The sequence below is a fragment of the Barbus barbus genome, assembly GCF_936440315.1.
Source record: "Barbus barbus genome assembly, chromosome: 40".
Taxonomy (NCBI): Eukaryota; Metazoa; Chordata; class Actinopteri; order Cypriniformes; family Cyprinidae; genus Barbus; species Barbus barbus.
In genome coordinates, this window is record NC_136718.1 from 6,472,638 (window position 1) to 6,497,953 (window position 25,316).

Consider the following 25,316-nt stretch of genomic DNA (forward strand, 5'->3'; position numbering starts at 1 on the left):
AAATACTATTGAAGTCAATGGCTACCTGTTTGTTACCACGGCACCAACATTCTTCAAAATATCTTCTTTCACTTGAGGGTGAGTAAATAATGACAGAATTTACATTTTTAATCCCTGTTGATGATTATTGTGCGTAAATGTGGCATATGGTCTGAGATTTACGTCGTAAGGAAATCTGTGTGAAAAAGTGTCTGAATCATTCAATTTATTTGAATTACACTTTCAAATATGAGTCAGTGTTTGTGTGAAATCCCCTTATGACAAAAATCCATTTCATTTGTCATTTGCATAATGCTGCCAAAACAATTAAAAGGGCTTGACAAAGATTTGTATAATCATCTCATACCAACTTTTCTTTGTACTGCCTCCTTAATCTGTCTGTCTCTCTCTCGTGTTATCTGCTCATTTGTGTGTGCTCAGTAAAGGCCCCCTGCACACAGATGGCCATGCATCATTAGCGGGCTGTAAAATGAAGCGGGGGCCACTTACAAAGGCCCGGGGTGACACTGGCACAGGCTCACCATTGTGGTGGCGTCTGCCGGGCTTCCCCTAAAAGTGCTGGCATAAAGCATGCCTGGGGGCCACAAGTAGTTTGGCTTCGCCCGACTTTACCCCCAACACACACACACAGCGTCCCACCCATTGCTCTGCGCACTGTCATATGGGAATGTGAGTAATGTGTGGAGAAGCCATTCTATAGGCCTCGTGAGAGCCTTCTGGTGCTACACAGCAGATATTTCAGTGTGTGCATATGTGTTATTGTGAGCACGTCCTTCATTTAAAGAGCTGCTGCTTCCACACACACTTCAGAGGAGAGTGGAAACACACACAACTCTGCAGTGAATGGACAGCCTTCATGATGTGAGTAGTTCCTTATTATTTACCTCATTATTATTAACTCTCAAATCTGCATCGTCAGATGAAGTTGCGGTTTGTTTGCATGCTTGAACTGTATCAATATATCAATACATACCCTCTGAACTGTTACAGTCTTTTTTTACATCATCTTATATTTCCTTACAGCATTTTTAGCTTCATCTGAAATCAGTCAGCTACTGTATTTCCTTCACTGGGCGCTTTTATCTATTGACGATTGTAATGGTTTTATATGTGCTGTGTGTGGACCAAGGTTGATTTGCAGATACATAGCAGATTTAAAAAAATAATAATAATTTCTCTGTATGATGATACTTATATATCATAGTATTACCATGATTTACTGGACCTGAAGCATTTAAGCCATAGTTCACCCTAAAATGACCAAAAATTTACAAAAACATGACTTTTTTTCTGTTATATAAAATAAATCTTTGAGAAATCTTTTGTTTTGTTTTTGACCATACCTGTATAGAAGTCAATGGTAACCAAACTGTTTGTTTACCAACATTCTTCAGATGTTCTACAGATAAAAGTCTTACAGGATTTGGGAAACAAGGGTAAATTATATAAATTATGACAGAATATAAATTTTTGGGTGAATTATCTATATAACATCACATTACACAATACAAAACTGGTTCTCCAGTTTGATTGGTCAAGAGTGCTCATATAATAGTCCAGCACCTGAACTGTTTCACTGTTTTCACGTCTGTTTTTACACATTTCTGACAACTGTTCAGTGATTCTTTCTGCAGGTTACATTGTTAGGCCAGTAGGTTGCGACAAACGACATTTGAGTCATTCACTCAACGGATTCGTTAAAAAAATTACTCATTTAAAAACGTACCAAGCCACAGCTATGAGTGAGTCATTTGAATCATTAACCAAACAGATTGGTTCAAAAACTGTGATTTAGCAAGTAACAATTGTCTACTTGAATGACTCTTTTGAATCACTGACCCAACTGATTCATTCAAAAACTCTGATTCAACGAAACAAGTGACTCCCTGCGTCCCAATGTGCATACTATCCACCCTATCTACCCTAAATAGTATTGAAAATTACTAATATCACATAGAATTTAGGATGGATAGTGTCCACATTGGTACGCAGGCAATGTTGTCTTTTTGAGTGAGTCTTTTGAATCATTGACCCAACTGATTCGTTCAAAAACAGATTCATTCAGGTGCAAGATTAGTCAGCAGTGGCTTTGTTTGGGATAGTTTTCGTTTTCGGAGCAAACATACACAATTGACAATATTGTGTCTAAAATGTAAGTTACTCAATATTTTGTCATACTGTATAAAAGCAATCGTTTATTGATTTATTGTAAAGACTTGCAATCGTATTGTTTAGATTAGATAGCACATCATTGTATGACATATTCGCTATGGATTCCACACTGATGTCACATCATGCCAGGAGGTGCCAGATTTGTAGCTACATAAAACATTATTTTAGTAACAAATCAGTTGAAAGTTTTTGAGGAAAGGGAAAGTGTTAATGTCCAGGCTGCTTTCTTGCTCATCCTATCCAAATTTAATTAGCTGTATTTAACATGTCTACTTCCACTATTTTAACTATTTTAAAAATTTTAACAAAACATTATTTCAATCGACTTGTTTTAGTCTTGTTTACAACCCTAAATTAGTTATTTAGAAAGATGTATTTATGTTCATTGAACATTATATTTTTGGGGCAGATGCCATTTTAGTTTGATGTTCTTCTGACGCTTCACAATTTCAGAATGCCCCATCATATATTTATTTGATTAATTTGAGAAGACATTTCTTTATTTCATCATTTTCTTTATCTGATATCATTTTAAAATCATCTCCGTTTTTATCATCTCAGGGTGTACAACAGACCACAAGTGTGTATTTGTATATGTTTGTTCATTCAGATAGATGTAAAGCATGCGGTGGTAGCTCCCCTGTTGTGTGTCTAAAGCATCGTATTGTCTGTTGATGCATTTTATATTCTGATGACCAAACAGTTCGGTCATCCTCAAACAGCCATTCGGTCAATTCGATCCATTTTATCAGGATCAGTTACTCAGCTGCTGAGTCACCTAAGCACTTTCTGGGATAAATTGGTCTCGGGTGATATTGCCCGTAAAATGATCCAAGAGAGAGCGCAGCGTCTATTATTAAATCCCTAAGGATTCAGTCAGTGACTTTCACAGTCTGTTCAAAACAAAGGAATATGTCAGTATATCACTTATTTATAGATTGATTTTGCTGCTTAATAATATTACTCATGTCTGTCTGACTCAACATTGACAAGTGAATCACCCTCTCCAACAATGAAGAAATCATAAACTACAATTGTGCAGTTATTTTCCTGTAGGTGTTTGTGCATGACTAAATATATTTAATGTGTTTATGCGTTCAACATTTTTTGATCTAAAATTAATCTTGGCCAATTGTCACTTCTTTTTAAAAAAAAATATTAATACATTTATAATACATAATAATTAATACATTATTAAAACATTCTTCAGTACTTTTTCAGGTGAACACAATATTGTTTAGACTATAAATGATTGATAACCACAGATAGCATCATGTTGCCATGCGTCACCTACCCATATGGTTTTTATGACATGGCTGCATGTAATACTTGAGTAATCTGAAGGAATATAGTTAATCACAGCATTTTGTGGACTGTTGTGGGGTTTCTTTAAATGAATAGTTCACTCAAAATGTTTAATGTCACCTTTATGTTTTTTGAAACCCCTGTTTTTCTTGTTTACTGTATATTAACCCCACAATAAGTTATTTTTGTACAGGTTCATTGGGAAAAATGTGCCTCTAAATGTGCCTTTGCATACTCCAAAAACATCATATAATTCACTGTAGTTTCAAGCTGAAATGACCAGTAGGGGCAATAAAACAACCTTTAATCCTTCTCACAGATTATCAGTTGATAAATACTTATTTTCACACAATTCCTTGCACAGCTTTTACACACTTTTATCAAAGTGCATGATTTGTAAACATACAATATGTTTGCATCACATAACCAGCTCCATATCTGTGGCTTTTCTGACTAGTAAACTTGCTTGGTAGCGCACCTGGTACAGCATTGCACTTGTAATATGAAGCGCTCTTGTTTGAATCCCGTAAAACACAAGTCATGATAAAAGAGCTCAAAGATTTGTAAACAAGTTAAAATGGCATGATGGCTTCAGCAAATGCATTTATATATCAGGTTTGCTTTTGTTAACAATTTTGGTTAGGTTTAGAGTAGGGTTTAATGTAATTTGTATGTTATTTTGAAACACAATAAAGGCCAGAAACAACTTAGTATGATTGTGCAAAAATGTTTTAAATTTTTCTAATGAACCTGGTATGGACAAAAATACCATAAAAATATCATAAAAGTGGCCTATATGCATTGCGAGCTAATACAGAACTCATACGATAGTTTTAGGAGCAGCCTGAAATTTAAACCATAATTTACTAAAAAAAATGCCTCATATGTTATTGTTTCAGTGAACAGTCATCATTAACATCACTGGTGTGTGTTGATGCACCATATATAAATGTATATGAATACAACTGAGATTGATAGTAGAATTTATTTTTAGATGTACTGTTCCTTTAAATATCAAATTTGGTAGAAAATGTTTTCTTAACAACAGCACATTTTTATTTTTTACAGTGCACTCTGCTAACCTCTGTAATCTAAGCAGGCCAATTCCCACATTAAGTACTGTTTAATTTTATATTTTTCTAACCTTTAACCTGAAAGTTAGCATGTTGATAAAGTATCCAAGTCTCACAGCTAGAAATGACGGCCCATTTCTCTGTAAACCTTCATCACCCACTGCTTTAATTAGTGTTTCCTGAACCCTATTCAGCACACATCTCAATGAAACGAAGAAGATGCCCATTTACAAGCACAGCTGTGTCTCTACAAAGCCCTCCTGCGGTCCTCATTAAAACATCCCCTCTTTCGCTAACAGCTAGTTAGCATTGCCTGAGTTTTACATCCAGTCCCTATCAAACAGGCCTAAATTACTGTTATTCCCCACTTATAAAAAGACTGCTCTTATTTTAGCACCTTTTACTTGATTCTGATGCAGAATTACAGTGATTGAAGTGGATATTTTAAGTATGTCGAGATTAAGAGGCTGTTGGTTGTATGCTCCGCACCCTGGAGGCTAATTCTTCCCTATTTGTTAGATCAGTGTTAAAGCTAATGAGGCAATATGTTGCGCAGTGTACTCACAAAATGAAGATATTGAATATTAAATCCTGCAGCTTGTAGGAGGATTTTGATTCTGAGAGCTAGAGCTCAATATGTTCTCTGTGTTGTTCTAACAATTACACTATAAACTGTTCATGGCCATGTGCAAATATCAGGCTATAAAATGTAGGCTAGACAGACAAAATTAATTTATTAAATTATACCTCAAGCCTATGAAAAACACTGTTTGTCATTTATTTATTATTCGCTTGAGACCTTTTGTTTAGCCACGTTTATCAAGTGTTTTTTTTTTCTCCAAGCTGCTAAAGTTGAATTTTTGCCTGTATGGTGGTTAGATGAATTTTCTTTCTACAATTTATCCTACATTCTGGCATGAAACACATGCCATGTCATACAGTCTGACTTGCCTATGACCTCTTTTAGATTCATGTACAAATATGTCATTGCATTGCATCTTAAAGGATTAAAAAAATCATACTGTGTAGCAGGGCTGATCCCTAATAGTTGACTAACCGTTAGTCGACGAGAAGAAGCCCACGATTTTATTAGTCTCAGCAAAAGAAATCATTGTCGCGCAGTCCGTGACAGACAGATCGTTAACGACTGGTCTATGTGATAATACAGCACATAAGGCAGGGCATCCAAACACTCCCCTTTCATTCATCGACCTCAAATATGGCTAATCATCTAGTAGCAGCAACTTTACATGGCCGCTTAATCTAATGTTAACCTAGAAAAGTGTGTGCTATTCAAGTGTCTGTATGGAGTGTGGAAGGACAAATGGAGGCTCTTAAAATACTCATTTTTGTTCATACAGATACATCTTTCGAATCTGTAAAGACTCTACATTTATTTGCGTGCACTCACAGTAACAACAAAACATTACGCTTTTGTTAAAATAATGAAAGCAAACAGGATGTGCTTTCTGCCGTCTCAGTCTCTTAGTATACTTGCCTTACGACTTGATCTCTTAGGCCAGAAACAAAGTAAGCACTTGTTTACCAATAATTATTAAAATGTTAATGCAGCCTCCTACTGTTTTTCCCTGACACATTCATAATCATTACTTCTCTGCCAGTGTGCTGTGGCAGGCTTCATGTGTGCGCTTGAACGCTTATTAGGCTGTGTATTATGAATTGAATGGTTTATTAATAAACGTGCAATTAGTTGACTAATGCTTAAAGGAACACTCCACTTTTTTGAAAATAGGCTCATTACTACTACTAATAATAATAGACTATACTCTCATTCCAGCGTAATAATCAAGGAACTTTGCTGCCGTACCATGGGTGCAGCAGGTGCAGTGATGTTATGCAGCGCCTGAAAGTAGTCCCCAGCTAGATAACTAGTTATGATATAGCTGGGGACTACTTTCAGGTGCTGCGTAATATCATTGCGCCTGCTACACCCATGGTACGGCAGCAACGTTCCTTGATTATTACACTGGAATGAGAGTATAGTTCCTAGCCATATCGGCCTAGAAAATCGCAACTTTTAATTTTCCGTCAGTCTTAGTACACGATGTAACTACAGAAGAGTCAAGTTTTAAATAGGAAAAATATCAAAACTCTTTGGTCATTTTTGAGTGTGATGCTAACGGTCTAATCCGATTCAATGATCTATGCTAAGCTACGCTAAAAGTGCTACCGCCAGACCCGGAGATCGGCTGAATGGATTCGAAAACTGTAAAACTCAGCTGTTTAACTCTTGGGGAGTTGGAAAATGAGCCTATTTTCAAAAAAAGTGGAGTGTTCCTTTAAAATGAATACTAGTCGACCAGAAAAAAAATTAGCCCTACTGTGTAGAGCGAGCTTGAAAAATGAATTACAAGTACAAATATTACAAGTACAAATATTCAAGGAGCCATTTGCAGTTTTTGCTTTGAAAAATGCTAGACATGAATACTGGAATTGGGAAAAAGCGCAAGGTCTTGAGTTGTGTTTTTTAAAAGTTGAACTACTTTTACCTTAAGCATTGCATTTTTAGATTTCCATGTCACTGTCCATGCAAGCCACTGCAAAAGACGCAATCTCAACAGTCAGAGATGTCCATCTATTGCGTTTACATAGAAAAACAACAGAAAAGTTACTCAGCGGAATGTAGAAACACGTTCTGTGTGAACGTCCCCTTAAGGCCCGTTCACACTAATGATAATTATAATTATAGCGATAAATTTATAGTTTCAAAAATCATTCTAAATTTGAAAGAATAGCAGTTCACACATCTATAATGATAATGATACAGAGAAAATATATAATCAGATTCACTTTTAGTATGATTTTTGTCCAGGTCCAGCTGATTAACACATTGACAGCCAATCAGAATCCATCTCGCTAGAAAAACTCAAGCATTTAAAGTAGATCACATTCCACAACTCACAACTTTCAATACTGTTTTAGGGAGTTTTTGTCTGCTAGAAGTCTTGGGATATTCTAAGAATATTCATTCAGGTGAAAGACTGGCTTGTTGTTAAACAACAGTACAATCCATTGAACATGTAATTCTGTCCCTCACAGCCTTGTTTTCATTCCCCTCAAAAATTAAATACGGCACCACCCTGACTAAGGTCTATAGCATGTCAGTTTCCCAAAAGTATTTAACGTCAGCTAATGTGTGAACAGCTATATTTATAACATACAAGCGATGCCAAAGCCAAACAGTAGTGTTTAACCTCAAAACCCACAGATAGACTAAACCCGGATTATTTACAACCTTATCATTCTGCCACTGCCTTTATAGCCCCCCCACACACACATTCGTATTTGCAGCATCAGGAGTCTTTATCAGAGTCTTTCACCCGCATCCCGAATTTGTTCTTCATGTCCGTTAGCTTCATCCACTTAATGACCCAGGTAGCTACTGCTGTAGGAGAGAGCTTATATTTCACGCCGAGCAGGAACCCAGCCAATGGGTCCATTTACTGGCAGATAGAGAGAGGAGAGAGAAAGCAAAAGAGGGAGCGATAAGGGAGAGGGGGAGGATCTGGACTGCAGGCGGACTGCGGCAGGAGGGGTGTGACGTGATCGAGAGAGAGAGAGAGAGAGAGAGATGGCAAGATACAACCCTCAGGCTGAGTCTCTGTAGCAGAGAAGCAGCAGAGATGCTTGGATTCCAAACAGGAAGCGCTTTGAGCCAAAAGTGGATGTAGGTTTTCATCAGTCGGTTGGGTTTGGAGGTGTAACGAGCGTGTCATTCTGAGTCAGGGCTATGGAGGAGTCAGTGTGGCACTTGTTAGTGACCTGGTATGTGTGACAGGACAGTGAGTTTGAGGACTGCAGAGAGTGTGTTTACTCCCAGAGAGCCATGCTTTCGTTCTGCTTCAGTTTAGTTTGGTTTAACTGGATGCTATTGGGTTTTTGAACACTCTTTTGACATTGTCATTGTGTGTCATATAAGAAGAGTTAGGTCAGCTTTCAATAACTTTTGTGAATGAGTAAGACTTCCTTGCGTTAACACAATTGGGAACCGCTGATTGGCCGAGGACTTCGCTGCCCTGCCAGGAAACTTCCTGTTTCCTCCAAGTGGACTTTGTGTTTCATTGGGAAAGCACGCCAAAGGATGCAAGTGTAATCCAGGAAAAAACACATCCTATTGTTTCTTAGGATCGCACACAGATTCATAGCCCGCACTCCTCAACGGCATTACGCAGAAACGCTCTGTACAGTGAAGCTGTAAGGTAAGAGATGTTACACTGACATTTTATTTACAGTATTTTTAGTTAGTGAATGTGTGAGAGTGATTGCTACTGTGGTGTGGGAAGATGACGACAGTTTCTTAAGGAAACTTAGGACAGAGTGAATGTTTGAAAAATTCACATCGATAGTGTGGTTTTTCAATGCAGTGATGCCTGATGGGTCTGTGATAGCGGTGGATGTGTTTTGCAGCATCTGTACTCTTACTTGACTGTAGCATAACATCCATAGCTATTTCAGTGCTTCTCAAGTGCTTTTTTGCTTTAAGACTACTAAACTACTTAAGTTACTTATCAAAAATGACATCTGAAACTGACTGATTCTGCACTTTTATGTGGCTTTTGAGTGACTTTGTAACTTAGTACACACTTATTTGAGGCTTAATTTGGTTGTTTGATGTGTGCAGATTCTGATTTCTTTTGAATAGCTCAACAGGTTTGTCTTTATAGTTTGAGGGTTTGGATTATAAATGACTTTTTGAATTTGGATGCTTTCATGGTCACAGCAACCAAATGATTCATAGTATGGTCGTCACAAACCATGTTTATCCACATCTAAACATGTGTTAATGTGATCTGTGGGTTGTATTTTCTTGTGCCTTCAGTATTTTTGTTCAACTTTTTTGAGGATGAGGGCTTGTCAAGCTACCTGTTCAAACAGCATGACATTTGACTTGTCTAATTTTTACCAAGAGACAGATGAATTTGTGCCAAAACACTGTAGATTTTGATTGGACACAGTCTTTGAAACCAACATATATTAATTATATTATATTATATTATTCAAGTATTCTATTGTGATGATTAGATTAAATGTTCAAATACTTAACAGAAGGGAAAAGCGACAGATTGAGTACAAACATTTCCAATTACAGACTAATATCCTGACAGTGAGAAGCTGTACAGTAACATCTGTTTGTTATGAGCCATTGATTGTTTGAAGTATAAATATTTGTATCCATCCATTTCAATTAATATGCTCTGTCACACATGCTGTTTGTATTAATCATTTGACATTGCGGCGACATCAAATATGGAGTGAGGTTAACTGGTGGATGACAGGGTCAGATGCTGCTCGGATGTGGCAGAAGAGCTTCAGACCAGCTGATGAGGACCTGTGGGAAAGACTCAACCGTTTTTAACCTTTTATCATTACACACACACACCTACCCACACACACTGAGTGTGCAATGACAATGGTGAGCAGTGGAGGCGGTCAGAGCTCATTCTGAGTCTCTTCTGATGTGCTGAACTGAATTGAATTTAAGGGAGAAGGACCTCTGACCGGGTGACCATTGTGTTTGCCTTCACGAGTCACACTGTTACTCAACAAGTGAAAAGACGCTGGTTTGTGATTAACCCGCTCATTGCCTGCTGTGTTACTCATACTTTATCTAACTGCTCAAACAATGTGGTTTATTATTACAATGTGGCAAACAGGAAATTTTAGCCACAATAAAAGGTAAAAGCTTTTAATGTGGCAGCTAATTTGTTTTTAAATGTTTTAAATCATTTTTAAATGAACATTTCTTATTTGAGTGACTTAAGACCAATTTAATGGGACATTTAATCCCATTACCACTACCATCATACATGAAATAAAATAAAAATAAAACATGCTTAGTAGCTACCATAATACATAAAATAAAACAAAAATAAAACAAAGCATACATATTAGATAAAACAAAAAATAAAGAGAAAAAACACAAGTAAAATTAAACAAAAGCAAAATATACACATTAGCTACCATACTACATTAAATAAAAAAAATAGCTACCATCATTCAAAAAGCATATATTAGCTGTCATAATGAAATTAAACAAAAATGAAATAAAGCAGACATATTAGCTATAATAATAAAACATGGATGTAAGCTACCGTCATACATAAATAAATTAAATAAAACAAACATAAGCTAACATCATGCATCAAATTAAATAAAACATACTTAATAGCTAAAATCATATATAAAATGCAACAAAAATAGAGCTTATGGTTAATAGAGCTACCATATATAAAATATAATTTATAGATTAGCTTCCATCGTACACAAAGCATACATATTAGCTACCATAATAAATAAAATGAAACAAAACATTAAATATTAGTCACCACAATACATAAATTAAATCAAATTTTATATTAAATTAAATCTGATTACTGTTTTACTGTAACAATACCTGCAGCATAGCCTTTCGGTGGAAATTATTGTTGCCATGGTCAATTTTTGTAAGAGTACATATCTACTTTCTGAATATTTCATTATTTTAACCACAAATAGCTGCCTAAGTAGCATACTTTCATTAGCAACAAGGCCATGATATTAATTGTGTGTTGTTTTATGCCATCCAGAGGGAACAAGGACCCACTTGAAATACAAATGACATTTGATAACAGGGTTTGTGGACTCACAGCGCTTGCAGATAAGTGCTGAAGACTCACTGTTTGGTGGTCACACTCATATTGTCTTTTAAGGAACATACTGACTTAAAATAGAGTGTCATGTTTGGATTAATTGGAAAATGAAACTGTTGTGTTGGGTGACACTTGTTATGCCAAGCAGTAGGTGGCAGACTTTACACAGATTCAGACTGAGCTAAAAAGCTGTCCGTCTCTCCTTTTGTAGTCAGTGCAGGGATGACAGAATGGAGCAGATTGCAGATGCACTTTCTCATGTGGTCTCTGAGAGTAAATGAGGGTCTGCTGTTAGGTGTTAGCAGGCAGGTCAGCCTTGAATGTTGTTTGCCTGACAGGCTCCTTGTCAACAGTCCAGTCAGTCCATGTGTTGACTTGTGATAAGGAGGTTGAGATCAGGTGTGATGGTCAGCTCAGCCCAAGATAAACACCATGTGAAACATCCTGTGCTTTTCACCTTTACGAGCATCTTTGCTTGCTAATAAACCAGGTCTCTATTCCTGAGGCTGGTTGAATAAACCCCGTCAGCGTAACGCCATTTTGGACGCAAGCAGCGTACGCTCTTCTGTGTCAGCCATGCCGCACGGATACGCCTTCTACGCTTTGATTTGAACGAAAACAGCGTATCCTTGTGGCACGGCTGACACAGAACAGCATACGCTATTTGCGTCCAGCGGATATTCTCCAAAATCGCGCTGCGCTGACGCAGAGGAGACAAATTGTTGAATAAAGTCGTTATTTTTTTTTCTTTGTGTACAAAATGTATTCTCGTCGCTTCATAACAGTCAGATTGAAACACTGATGGCAGATGGACTATATTGACGATGTTCATATTTCATCCAGAATATCTTAAATTGTGTTTCGAAGACGAACGAAGCTTTTATGGGTTTGGAACGACATGGGGTTAAGTGATTAATGACAAAATTTTCACCTTGGGGTGGAGTAACCCTTTAACTACCATAATACAAATAACAAAAAACATGCATATTAGCTACCATCTTATATAAAATAAAATAAAAAAATAACATAAATATTAGCTACCACCAGGGGCGTAAGGGTGGGAAAGGTTTTTTTTTTTTTTTACCGTGGGGAACGCGGAACGCTTGAGGCGGGAATATACTAATAAACGTGCTGTATATTCCAGGTGTTGAGTATGTGTAGGTTGATGGTATATATCATAGATATATATGATAGATATATATGATAGATATATCTTGGTGTCATACCTTGTGTTTAGGCATGTTTCTGACTGGCTTTCTTCTGAATGGAAATTTCCATGGCATACACACCAGAGCGGGGTCCCATCTGCTGCCGCTGGACTCCTAATGATTATTAATAGGCCATCTGAAGTGCCTCAGACCTCCCCTGACATTTATAGGATTATTAAAAAACAAAGAAAAGGATGGATATGGATGGACTCAGTGTCCATCTGCCGGTCATTCATGAGCTATGTGGCTCATTCTTCCTCGATCTGAATTGAAATATTATATAACATGAAAATAGACAAATAGAGACAGACAGTCACTCTGGTCTGACCAGCAATGGTGTTTCTGTAATGTCTGTCCTAGATTGGATAACCTTTCCTTCAGAGATACCAGACTGACTTGAGAGACAGAGATTCATTACAAGGTCAAGAGCCAGAGATGCCATGCACATAAAAGGTTCTCCATCCCATCACTTTGTCTGTTTTGGACTGTTTGTGGCTTGTCACAGTAAGAAAGTCATTCAGGTGAAGTAGCAATATCTTATTTTAATTTTCCAACGCAGTGCTGCTGAAGGTTTGACTAATATAGAGTTTGAAGTTACAGGCGTATGAAGGCACGAATAAATGATGCTTCTTGGTGGCAATTAAACTGCAGCTCTTCTCTGTGATAATAGGTATTTACAGCCCAACTGCTGCTTTTAGAGGAACTGAAACAGGGCCTATCGTGCAACCGGTAATTCATGGAAATAGCAAAATGAGTGGGTGAATCCTAGCACCACCACTAGTCTGAACCACTGATGCAAGGCCGGATGGATCCTTGCTTTCATTTGGTTTGACCTTATCATCTGAATGTCGGAGCAGAAATCAAGACTCATCTGATCTTGTATTCTATTCATCTAATCTTCTATTTAATTTTGGTGAGCCTGTTTGAATTGTAGCCTCAGTTTCCTGTTCTTAGCTGATAGGAGTGGCACCCCCTGTCTTCTGCTGCTGTAGACCATCTGCTTCAACGTTGTGTGTTTAGAGATGCTCTTCTGCATACCTCGGTTGTAATGAGTTGTTATTTGCGTCACTGTTGCCTTTCTACCAGCTCTCCTCTGACCTCTGGAATCAATAACGCATTTTCACCCACAGAATTGTCACTCGCTGGATATTTTCTCTTTTTCGGACCATTCTCTGTAAACCCTAGAGATGAGGTGAAAACCCCAGTAAATGAGCAGTTTCTGAAATACTCAGACCAGCCTGTCTGACACCAACACCTATGTCACATTCAAGTCACTTAGACCGCATTTACATTACATGATCCAAGTGACCCAATTCCGATTTTTTTTCCTCCCAAATGACCCATGAACGTGTAAGCAGAAAAAAAGCGTATGGATTCCGATATTCTCAGATCGTTTTCGAAATGAGTTCTCTTTCGCTGCTGATTTGCGTTTCAGTGGCTTAAAATCACTTGTTGTAATACAGCAATGCTTAAAAACATTTGCAAACAATACATTTCCGTGACCATGTAGCACAGCAATGCCATGTGAGCATGTAATGATAGATGATAGTTGAAAATCTGTACTGATATCAGATATGGGTCACTTTTTAAGAAGATGTAAGCTGGTCATCAGAAAAGAATGGAAATAGGCTAGTCAATTGGGAAGTGGGCATCAATAACTGCAGTGTAAATGAGGCCTTAAATCACCTTTCTTCCCCTATCTTATGTTTGGTTCCAACTTCAGGGGCCTGTTTCATAAAACAAGTTTACCAAATAAGACAGGTTTATTTCAGTTAGCCTGACTTAATAGTATTACTGGAATTTAATTGTTAGAATAAACACTCAACACACCTCGTGCTTGTCATCATAGAATCTGACCAATGAGAATAAAGTGTGTCGTCATCAAGTCTTAGGTCCTGAGAGGGGTAATTCAGCACTGGTGAAAACTGTAATTGACCACTTTTCATTTCAGTCAGACACACTCTTCCTGTCAGTGTGGGCGATTCATAGACAGAATAAGCTGCAGACTGGTACACACTTCATGCTCATTGTCAAAAGCCTGGCTGTTTGAGAGTAATGATAAATGTATGATCCTCTCCATCAAAAAGTGTAAATCCACACATATACAGTGTTATAATACAAACATTGCTTGGAACAGCTTTCGCCCTGTCGTTAGTCTTCATTTTTTCGGTCTCTGCTAACCTGAAAGCTTGATTGTGTTGACCCACATTTCTGCCTGAGTCAATAATGCACCTGTCATCTAGCTGTGTTTTGATGAAATATGCCATATCAGTGTGTGCATATACATACAATTGGATTGTATGCAGGCTTTATTCAATATTATGTACAAAATAATATTGATATAATTGTGAATGTGATTGTTGATTCTTTGGCTTAGGGTTAGGGTTAGGTTTTGTTTTTATTTATCTAGCACAGTTATACTAGGGCTGTCGATTTAACACATTAATTTGCTGAGATTAATTATAGTGGGAAAAAGTGTTTTAAAAATATGCATTTAATGCACCTGGCTGGACCACACCTGTCACTGCATGCAGTTGCTGATGAACATGACGCAGGATGACAGACTGACTGCATAATGTAGCATATTAGAATCCAGTTATATGCCCATACAATTCAAGATATGAGGGCAAAAAATTACGCATATGTATAAAATCAATATTACATATTGCAAACGTGATATTGATTTTATACAACAGTTCAGTAAACAAGTTAATATTGTGCTAGTCGCAATATTTCCACAGCAGAACTGCCCCATGTCCTGGAGGCGCCATGTGTTTCATTGTGAAAGAGAAAGTACTTTGTTTGGGCTTCCAAAAGAGGACACAATGAGAAATCAGTGGTTCAGTTGTATTTACAACACTGTTCCAGAACAGTTCAACACAAATATTAGAGTGTGTGCAGCGGAGGACTATTTCCTGAACCTGGGAGAGTAGCCTACAGTGTCAGCTGTTCACAAAGGCTGTTTCTATAAAGTGAGGCAATTCCAACTTTGCAAGGACAGTCTGGTGCTTCTGACTCACAGCCTATAAGTACATTTTCTTATTTAACGAATTTGCCACTGACTATTCAAACGTGAGTTTTGAGCAGTGTAGAGTAGTGCTTGTTGTTTATTGTTTCTCCAATCACAAATGCAGACATGGTAATGTTTATGCGGCGCGATGCAACACGACGTGTAAAAAGACATACAAGTTATAATCAGTAATTATGTCCCCACTGGATGGAACAAAAGCCTCGTTTATAATGGGTTTTATTGTTTTTGTGTCATCGAACCAGGACATGGCATCACAATACGGTGAGGGGCGTAATATTTCCGTCACACGCTTGAGGCTTGAGGTATTCGGCCAATCACAACGCATTGGATAACTGGCCAATCAGAGCACACCTCACTTCTCAGAACGATGAGCTTTGTAAAAATCGACGCGTTTCAGCATAGAGCAAGAATAATGTACAGTATGTGGAAAATAATGTGTTTTTTGAACCTTAAACCACATAAACACATTGCATTACACCAAATACACAAAATAATGTTCTTTTTAGCAACATCATATGACTCCTTTAAAAAAATGCATTAAAGTGCCCCTATTATGGGTTATGAAAGGTTCATATTTTAGTTTTGGGAGTCCCCAACAACAGGTTGACATGCATGCAGGGTCAAAAAACACTTTCATTTTCTTATAATATTCATTTATTTTTACCTTATTTGCTCAACGACTCCCAAACGATTCGCTCAACAATTAATTTTTCCAAACCCCTCCTTTCTGTGACAATAATCTGCAGTGATTGGTCGATTTAATTTAAAGCAGTGTTTGTGCAAAAGCGGCACCTAGTGGCAAAAAAAGAATTTGCATTTTCATTCGCACCAACGAGCAAATCAAGTTTTCCCAGGTCTCCATGCTCAACTAGTGGGCGGGCAATATGCTAATGTTTCATGTTGATGTCATCAGCTTGGGATTAATTTTAAAAACGACTCGTTTCAATGATTCAGAGTCGACTCTTTCTGTTGTGAGACAACAACTTTATACACGGTGCACTTTCAGATTTAAAACTTTGCAGAATGTTTTCGTTCACTTAGAGCTACACACTGCATGAAAGCTCATTTTCAAAAATCCATAATAGGGGCTCTTTAATCAAATTTTTTGTAATATCTTTTTAGTGCTTTTCTTATTTACGCAATGTTGACTATCTTTTGGGTGGTAATTTCTCAGCTCAAATTGCTGTGTGATTAATTTGTGATTTAATTCGATTAATTAATCTGCATATCATGCATTACATTTTATTTTTGTATTATTATAATTGTTAAACACACTTGATATTTACTTATATAATTATAAGTATTATAAGTAAATTATATATTAGAATTATAAGTAAACTATTTAAAAAATTGATGTAACAATATGGAAGAAGAATTTTGAGAGATTCTAACAGTATTTGAAAAACATCAATTGTAGCAACTATTTTGGCCATATCTTTGAATGCATGGTGAACTTTGAGTGTTCTGGACACTCAGCCCTTATTTGGTTATATAACACTATTGAAACCAGTAGCTGCTTTCAAAGGCCGATCTGTTAATGCTTTAATCGGTGAAAACAAACTTCTTAGTCTGAGTTTTGAGCATCATGTGACTGTATAACTCACATGGTAGACTCACTGTCTCCTCTTCTTTCAGTTCGCCTCTCTTTACTCTAGCAGAAGCTCAAGAAACATTAGGAACATCGGGTTAGTTTGCTGTAGGCCAAAGTCAGAGTGGTTGCTCAGGTAAAGATGATAATTTATGATATTGTTTCTTGTCCATCTCTTTCCAGTTGTTTTGGTGATCCACTTTGCTTTTGATTTGTGATTTGCTTGTAAAAATCATTAGGCGAAGGTTACATGTTTCTGTAGTATGTGTCACTTAATGTTGGAAATAATGCTGACTTGAGTTGATAGACTGAATGTTAACTCTTTTTTATTTGTATCAGTCTGCTTAAGTTTATTGGGGAATGTTGTATCTTAAAAGCATTTTAAGCAATTGATTTACTGTACAGTTGAACAACTAAATGATACACTAAATATTTGAGATGTATGATGTATTTGAGTTATATTGCTTATTATGGTAATTGAAACCTCTTACACAAGTTTCTAAGACACATATAATGAAACTATTAGACCTCACTTGGTTCTCACTGAATATGAATTGAAAGCTCATTTTCTGCTTATCCCAGTATTTATTTATTGGATTAAAGTGTTTGAACAATGGCCTTATTCTTATGTGTCAGTGTATTTGTGAAATCGTTCCTATTGTTCTTTATGTGGCTGGATCTTATCCTGCTGTGACAGGACTGTGGGTGAAAGCAACCCTAATTAAATTACAGCAGAATTTGGAAAAGGTTGTAATGAAATGTTGCTGTGTTTTATCGGACTTTCTCTGCTCCTGTTAGTCTGGTTGCAGAAATTGTTATATTTTCAGTTTTCATTTATATTTTCAATTTTTATGTGCTTTTGTCATATTTATTAGTTTAATTTTTTTAATATTCTCTTTAGCTTTAATTCATTTTATTTCAGTTTTAGTTTTTAATTTATTACTTCAATTTACATCAGAGGAAACTGAACATTCCTAAGTTTAATGTTTAACAACTGAAAATGTGTAAAGCTTTTAAAGTAGGGCTATTGTATTATGTCCTCTCTTCAATGTAAGATTTGTGGCTTAAATTCAGGCCACAGTCGACTCGGCTTGCATCCCACCACTCGTGGGGTCTCCCACAGGCTCTTAGTCGTAACACTCGCTCTGATTCTGATTTGCCAGAAAGCATTACTGCCTGTTGTTTGTAGGGCCCTGATTTTGATGGATTGAGTTTTGCCTGTACATTTGAGGGTCAATAGTTACTATGGGACTGTTAGTAAACAGTGAGGGTTTTGGCCATCTTGGTCGGTCTGTGGGCTGGGATGAAAGCCTTTAGGACATTTGGGCACTGAATGGCAGATATATCTGCCAAACTAACTGAACTGGCAGGGGTTTAAAGGTCTTTGACTAAACCACAGTGAATCTCTGCATTGCTGATGCTAGTAGATTTATTTTGGTGACCAGATGGAGCTTTACAGTATTTGGGAAGAGTTTTGTTGGCTTAACAAAATGAGATCGATATAATCACTCGTTTTGATTCTAAAGCAAGTATTTCAAATAACGACTGTCCTTTCTCCTGTATTCTTTCACAAGACTCTTAACCACTCATGCCAAATCCTTCCCCTTGGCAGGATTTTTCTTAGAGAAGCTCTTGAGTAGATTTTCCCAGATTTAGTTAAACAGCCCATGCCGTTTGTGTTTAAATGCAACAGGTGGGAATTTACAATGTATTTGTGAGTACCGTTTAGATATAGTCACTCTGAACTTCTAATAATGGCACAAATACTAGTAATTTGACGAGCTCAAATGTTAGTAAATCTCATTGTGTGATCCCATAAAGTTAGTGTCTGAAAGAGAAACTCCTACAAATGCATATTCAATAAGGTCAGGCACAAAAATAATTGTGTCCATGCCTTTTCAGCGCTAATTTTAGTAAAACCTGACAGTACTAACTATTTTAACACCAAAAGACGGTTTGCTCTGGTGCAAGCTGTTAGTAAAACTGGCCCTTAGCATTGATGCTTTCACAAAAAGAATCATCAGAACCAGGTAGATAAAGATGGGCTTTCATCCAAAATCCACAATTTACACCAACTTTGAGCAGTGCCTTTCACATTCACTTTAGCATTGGCATTTCTGTTACCCAGGAATATTGAGAACCCCCTGCGGTTCCATCATGAGCCGCTAGAAGTTTGTGAACCCCCTGTAGAGAAACCCTGTATAGGCTATTAAAGCCTTGGTTTGTACAAGAGTTTAACAGTTTATTCAGAAAGTGTAAAGATTTTTCACCTCTTTAGCATATATGACAGAAAAATAACTGCTAATCCCTCACCTCACCCTATCCGATTGTTTCAATTGTAGCACATATTCATAAAATGGTTAAGAGAATGAGAGTGTGCATGCAATTCAGCAACAATCACTGGTTCTCATGGTGTTTGTTTCCCTTTTTCAGCTGCTGACTTGGTGCAACCATGAGTGGCGGAGTGAATGTGAAGAGTCTTCCACGAGCCCAGCCGGGCTCCGGCATCCCTCTGCACAGGACCAGACTCCCTTCCCCAAAACCTGAGCCCAAGAGCACCAGCAGTGGCCTTCCAAGACCATCCACACATGTCCCTGTTAGCAACAGAACCTCCTGTAGCGGCAGCCCCACAGCTGTCTCCAGAGATATGCTAAGGGACACCACCCTCAGAAACCAGCATCTGTTACTAAGAGGCAGTCCACCTTGTCAACGTTCTTCCACTAGTCCTCCAACACAGACCAAAGACTCTAGATCAGCCCACAGCAGTCCACAAGTTCGACGCAAAGAGTCACAACTTTCGAGGGGTACTATGGATGGGTCCAAGACCGAGAGTTTGTTTGACCTTCGGTCCAATGGCAACAAGAACTTCCAGAGTGGAATCTCTTGTTCTCAAATGGGACGAATGGACAACGATAACAGTTTGATCTCAGACGAACTCAAATGCCACGAGGAGAGCGCTGCTTCTGGAAGCAGTCAAAGCAAGACAGGAATCCCATCATTCAGATTTAGTAACAAAAACTTGAGGCCTGCTCCAGTGGCCACTAACGTAGATACGGGTCTCCTCAGAGTCCGTCGAGAGAGAGTGTCCCTGCAGAACAGTGCCTCCAGTAGTTTTTCAGATGAGGAGATGTGCACTCCTGATGACCTCAGTCCGGAGGTCCCACAGAAGCCACCCCCCGAGACTACTGCAATCCCGAAACAGGAAACCTCTAGTGTTGAGATGCTCAAAGCCAAACAGTTACCAAAGGTCAACATGGCTGCTGTGGCACCTTTCAGATACAGGTAAGTTATGGAAAAAATGATTATTGAAGGATTGTAGCGCTATTATGATTAAAAAATCATCTTAGACCAGGACGACAAAAGAGCAGGGGTGCATACAATTATGTAACAATTATGTAATCTGCCTAACAACCATAGTGTGATACATCAGTGGAGAAATTGACAACAAATATGCTTTTAAATACAGGTTGAGAACTGTTACAACCACACATGTTTGCAAAATTTTGGTCATTGTTGGGTATTAGTTAGTTGGGTCAATGCTTTGGGAAATGCACCCCAAGCTCACTCAAGATAACCCAGGATTACATTAGGATCTGTTTTGAATAAATGATTCTGAGCTAGAACTTTCAAGTGGGAAACATCCAAAAGAGGTTGAGTAAACTATTTTTTGTTGTTATGATAGTGGAAATTCTAATCGGTGAAAATGTACTGTATCTTTCTACTAAGCTAGTGTGCAACAAACTGAATTAAACTTTATTAGTTTTAACAGCGTTTCAAGTGTTTTCAAAATGGTCTTAACTTGTTTTAACTGCTGCATATGTATTGTATTACATGGTTTGTTATTTTTCTAGCAGTTTAGTTCTGTTGCTGCATAATTTGTCTTTCCTCTCTCTGTCTGTCCTCATATATGTCTATGCCCAGCTCAATCTCTCTATTTCATCCAGTTTTGACAAATATGACAGTCCATCATTTACGCTGACAGATTAGCCTCCTTTTCCACTCGTAATCTTTCCAGCGCCGAATCAGTCATGCGGTTTAAGTTTCTGTCTTTCTCTCAGAGACTGTGTTGCTCCTGCCCTCTGTATGCCTGCTGGGAATTCTGGGGCAGACTAGATGTTTAAAAAGCTTCTCCTGCCAGCGCAAACACTCTCTGAATTATCTGCTCTAATGACTCAGTGCAGTGGACACCCGGTGGGCACGGGATACACTGGCATCAGGGCGACTGCCATGTTAGCGTAGCTGAATATAAACCAGGCGTTACGGGGACAAAGCTGCTGTCTGAAAATAGCACTGAACGTTGATTATTTTCACATTTTTATTTCTAGATTGTTAACAGATTGTTAGTGAAAAATACCAAGAATTATGCCATGTCTAAACTTCTAGGTTGATGTTCAATGAATGTTTGGTACATGTTTCCAAGTGGGCTTTTGATTATGAGGCTCTTGGAAAGTGCAAGCGTATGGAAGTATATATGTAGCTAAATTCAATTTGCAATTCAATATGTAAAATGGCAATGTATTTCTGTATTTAAATGTACATTTTCCCATTCATATGTGCAACATTTAGTGCAAAATGAAAATGAAAATTCAATTATATCATTTAAATTCGCCATTTTCTACACTAGTTTTAATATGCAAATTAAAAACATATTTTAAAGCTTTATAAGTTGCAAAATGAAAACTTGGTGTCTCACAGTGGATTCGAACCCGGGTCTCTCACACCAAAGGCATGTGTCTTATCCATTGCGCCATCACCACCAAAATGATCATTTAAATGCTGTCTTTCCTAAATGCATTTAGACTAAGGGTTAGGACACTTGGGATTGCATTTTCATCGTGATACCGCGGGATAATTGTAGCAAAATGTAGTGAGAGTTTCAAAATGCATCTCTCACCGTTTACACGCGGATTGATGCACATAAGCAAACAGACAGTGCTATTCTACACTTATTTACTACCTTACCTCTTTTATTTTTAATCCGTAAAATAGCGTGTGTTCCGTGGCACCTGAACAGGGACGTGCAGAGAGTTCCTCAGGGACAGGGACTCAAATGTAAAAAAAAAGAAATAAATAAATGGGGCAATGTGAAAAACAAAAACAAACAAAAAAACAAATTATAAGTCAAAAGTTTCGATACATTACTATTTTATATTTTTGCAAAATTTTTATATTAAAATACATTTTATGCAATGCTGATTTTTTAGCAATGTTGGAAACCAGTCATACTTTTTTCAGCATTCTTTGATGAATAAAAAGTTAAATAAGAACAGCATTTATTTAAAATATAACTTTTGTAACAATATACACTACCATTCAAAAGCTTGCGGTCAGTATTTTTTTTTGTTTTTTTTTGTAAGAAATTAGTTTTTATTCAGCGAGGATTTGTTAAATTGATAGAAACAGTGATAATAAAGATCAATATTAGAAAACATCTCTATTTTGAATAAATACTGTTCTTTTAAAAAAATTTAAATCAATGATTTTTTTTATTTTTTTATTTTTATCTTTATTTATCAATGAACCCCCCAAAAATATGACGGATTCCAACATAAATAAATAAAATAAAAATAAAAAGCAAAAAATTAAGCAGCACAATGTTTCCAACATTGATAATAAATCAGCATATTAGAATGATTTCTGAAGGACCATTGAAGACTGGAGTAATGATGCTGAAAATTAAGCTTTGAATCAAAGAAATACATTATATTTTCAAGTATATTAAAATAGAAAAACATTATTTTAAATTGTAATATTTCACATTACATTTTTTCTGTATTTTTGATCAAATAAATGCAGGCTTGATGAGCATAAGACACTTTCATAATGCTGCATAATTATCAAAAATGGTAATATAATAAAGTCCTATCACGTCACCATTTCACCAGCCTACACTTCACATAATAGGCATGTAGGTGGCACTTGGGCTTCATTAACTATGAGAGTTCCATCAAATAGTAAACGGTGTAGGATATCATACATAAATATGAATTAATTGAATGGCCTACCGATTACCATTAATGCGACTTTTGTTTTGTGCAGTGTAATCATTCAGCATCAATTTTCTCAGCGATGTAATTTCATTTATAAAATGAGACAAACCACAGATCCTAGGGGTGGAACGGTTCAACTTTTTCATGGTTCGGTTTGTATCACGGTTTTAGAGTCTCAGTACAGTTCGGTATGTTTAGGTAAACACTATACTGTCAAATAACAATAAAGAAAATAAGAATAATCTATCTAACTACAAGCAACAGCACAAATAAAAATAGAATAGAGTAAAGATACAAATAAAATAATCAGTGATTTTCTGTTTTTTTAGGTAGGTCTATAGCATTAGTTTTTAGGTACAGAAATTGAATAAAGTAATCAAAAGTAAAACAGCATTGCATATTTTACTGTAAAAAAATAAAGATGAATCTTTATTAAAGTTACAAAAGCGATTCAATCAAGAGCAGGGAGTGATTTCTTTGTTGTTGCTGTTTGATTAATATTAAGAAAGTGCTGTCACTTTAAGAGAGTGCACTGATACTGTACGCACTGATACCCCATCTGATACCCCATACCAATCTCCACCCCCTAGATGTGGATCCAACCACGCCCCCTGGATGTTGTGGACTGCAGCGAGCCCTACTTGTACGGTTCGTTTTTTTTTCCCGCGAACCGTGCCACCCCTATCAGATCCAGATCGCTCCACAAATAAACTCGTCTGTCCCATGCCATTTTCTACCGATTTATGAACAATAACAGAAAATAGTCGCTCCACGTCACATTATTTTCCAATAAAATCTGAACTTGACTAGATGCTTAGTGTAGTCTCGCGTAGCCAGACCTTCAGACTGACGGCAGAAGGTCTGGAATATATGTCCGCTTTCATTGGCCAAGGCCCGCCCATCAGGCCGTTTGACCGACATGTCAAACAACCAATCACAATTTGTTTCGTTTAGCGTCACTAAATTTAAATACAGAAATACATTGTCATTTTACATATTGCATTGCAAATTGAATCTATACAAGCATTGTGTCTAATTGACTTATTCCTTTCCTTTTATGAAGACTGCAGATTCAGGAAGACATATCTCTGGATGACTTCAGTGACTGTTCCTCTGACTCAATAGAAGTCTGCTGTGACGACTTCAATACTGGTGAGTTGTTGGCACTCTCATTTGGACTCTCATTTTATTACCTTTTGGATAGACTTTACTGTAAGAAATAAAAGTAGTTTCTTACATGAACAAGAATATAGAAAAGTAGTAAAAAAGTAGTTTCTTACATGAACAAGAATATAGAAAAGTAGTAAAAAAGTAGTTTCTTACATGCATATACACCCACAACAACACACGCACATGCATATAAACTCAAAATATGTGCCAACAACTGCGTGTGTTGTTGTGGGTGTATATGCATGGATCGTGTTAATATGTATTAGCGAGTGTCTATAGGTGTATGCATGCGTCAAGTTTATATGTATATGCAAGTTATTCACAAGTGTATATGCATTCATTACTAACAATGTGTATTGGTATGGATTTCATATTAGTCTGCACGTGTATTTCATATATATATATATTGAACATCCAATAGTATACATGTATATGTGAGTAATTTATAGGTGTATATGCACGTGCTTTATGTATGTATTTATAAGCGAAGTTTGATATAAATCCTACGTGGCGCCTCAATACATTTCCACATGACAGATTGAGCTAAAGAAAAGAACAAGCATGACATTTTTCCTGTGGCTTGATTGGAATCCTAAAAGTTGAAGACAGAAAGCATTAAATCTGTCCTTCCATCTACTATCTGGCCTAATTCTCCATTACTAAGTGCCCTTTTGCCCGTGGCGGTGGGTGCGTAGTGCAGTAAGAGAGTGATGGCTGCAGGTTTTCCATTCCCTACAGAGAGAGTGAATACAGCAGTCACAAAGACAGTCTTCACCCCACTGCTCTGACACACACACTAGTCTGACCCTCACTCAGACAGGCTTTATTATGCCAACCAGACCACCCCCAACCTTAGATGGAGAGTTCAGCTGTACAGGCTCTTTTACGCTTTAAACTATTAAATGTAAAGGTTACAAAAAGGGTTTTACAGTCTGATGCCATAGAAGAACCTCTTTAAGCTCCAAAGACAATGTTGTAGCTTGCAAGTGTTGTTTTTACACAGAGCATCCTTGCAAACATCCAGAACACCATACCAACCACCTAGCAATTGCTCAACAAGTATATCAGTGATTCTTGATTCACAAGTCTTTGCTAAACCTAATCTGCTGTAAAGAACATGGGAAGAACC

At 37.2% G+C, this 25,316-nt stretch overlaps 1 protein-coding gene across 1 annotated transcript; it reads left to right on the forward strand.

The window, feature by feature from the left end:
* The first annotated feature begins 8,623 nt into the window (after nucleotides 1-8,623).
* On the forward strand, nucleotides 8,624-24,300 carry LOC306860008 (uncharacterized protein). The gene is made up of 3 exons (XM_079401522.1): nucleotides 8,624-8,770; nucleotides 19,461-20,309; nucleotides 24,081-24,300. The coding sequence occupies exons 2-3, from the start codon at nucleotides 19,480-19,482 to the stop codon at nucleotides 24,238-24,240; spliced, it is 990 nt and encodes a 329-aa protein (XP_079257648.1). The 5' UTR covers nucleotides 8,624-8,770; nucleotides 19,461-19,479; the 3' UTR covers nucleotides 24,241-24,300.
* Nucleotides 24,301-25,316: the final 1,016 nt, after the last annotated feature.

Excerpts from the sequence above, each read along its gene's own strand:
- LOC306860008 (XM_079401522.1), top strand. The coding sequence starts at position 19,480 with ATGAGTGGCGGAGTGAATGTGAAGAGTCTTCCACGAGCCCAGCCGGGC. Across the intron at positions 20,310-24,080 it reads GTGGCACCTTTCAGATACAG|ACTGCAGATTCAGGAAGACA; the intron begins GTAAGTTATGGA and ends CCTTTTATGAAG.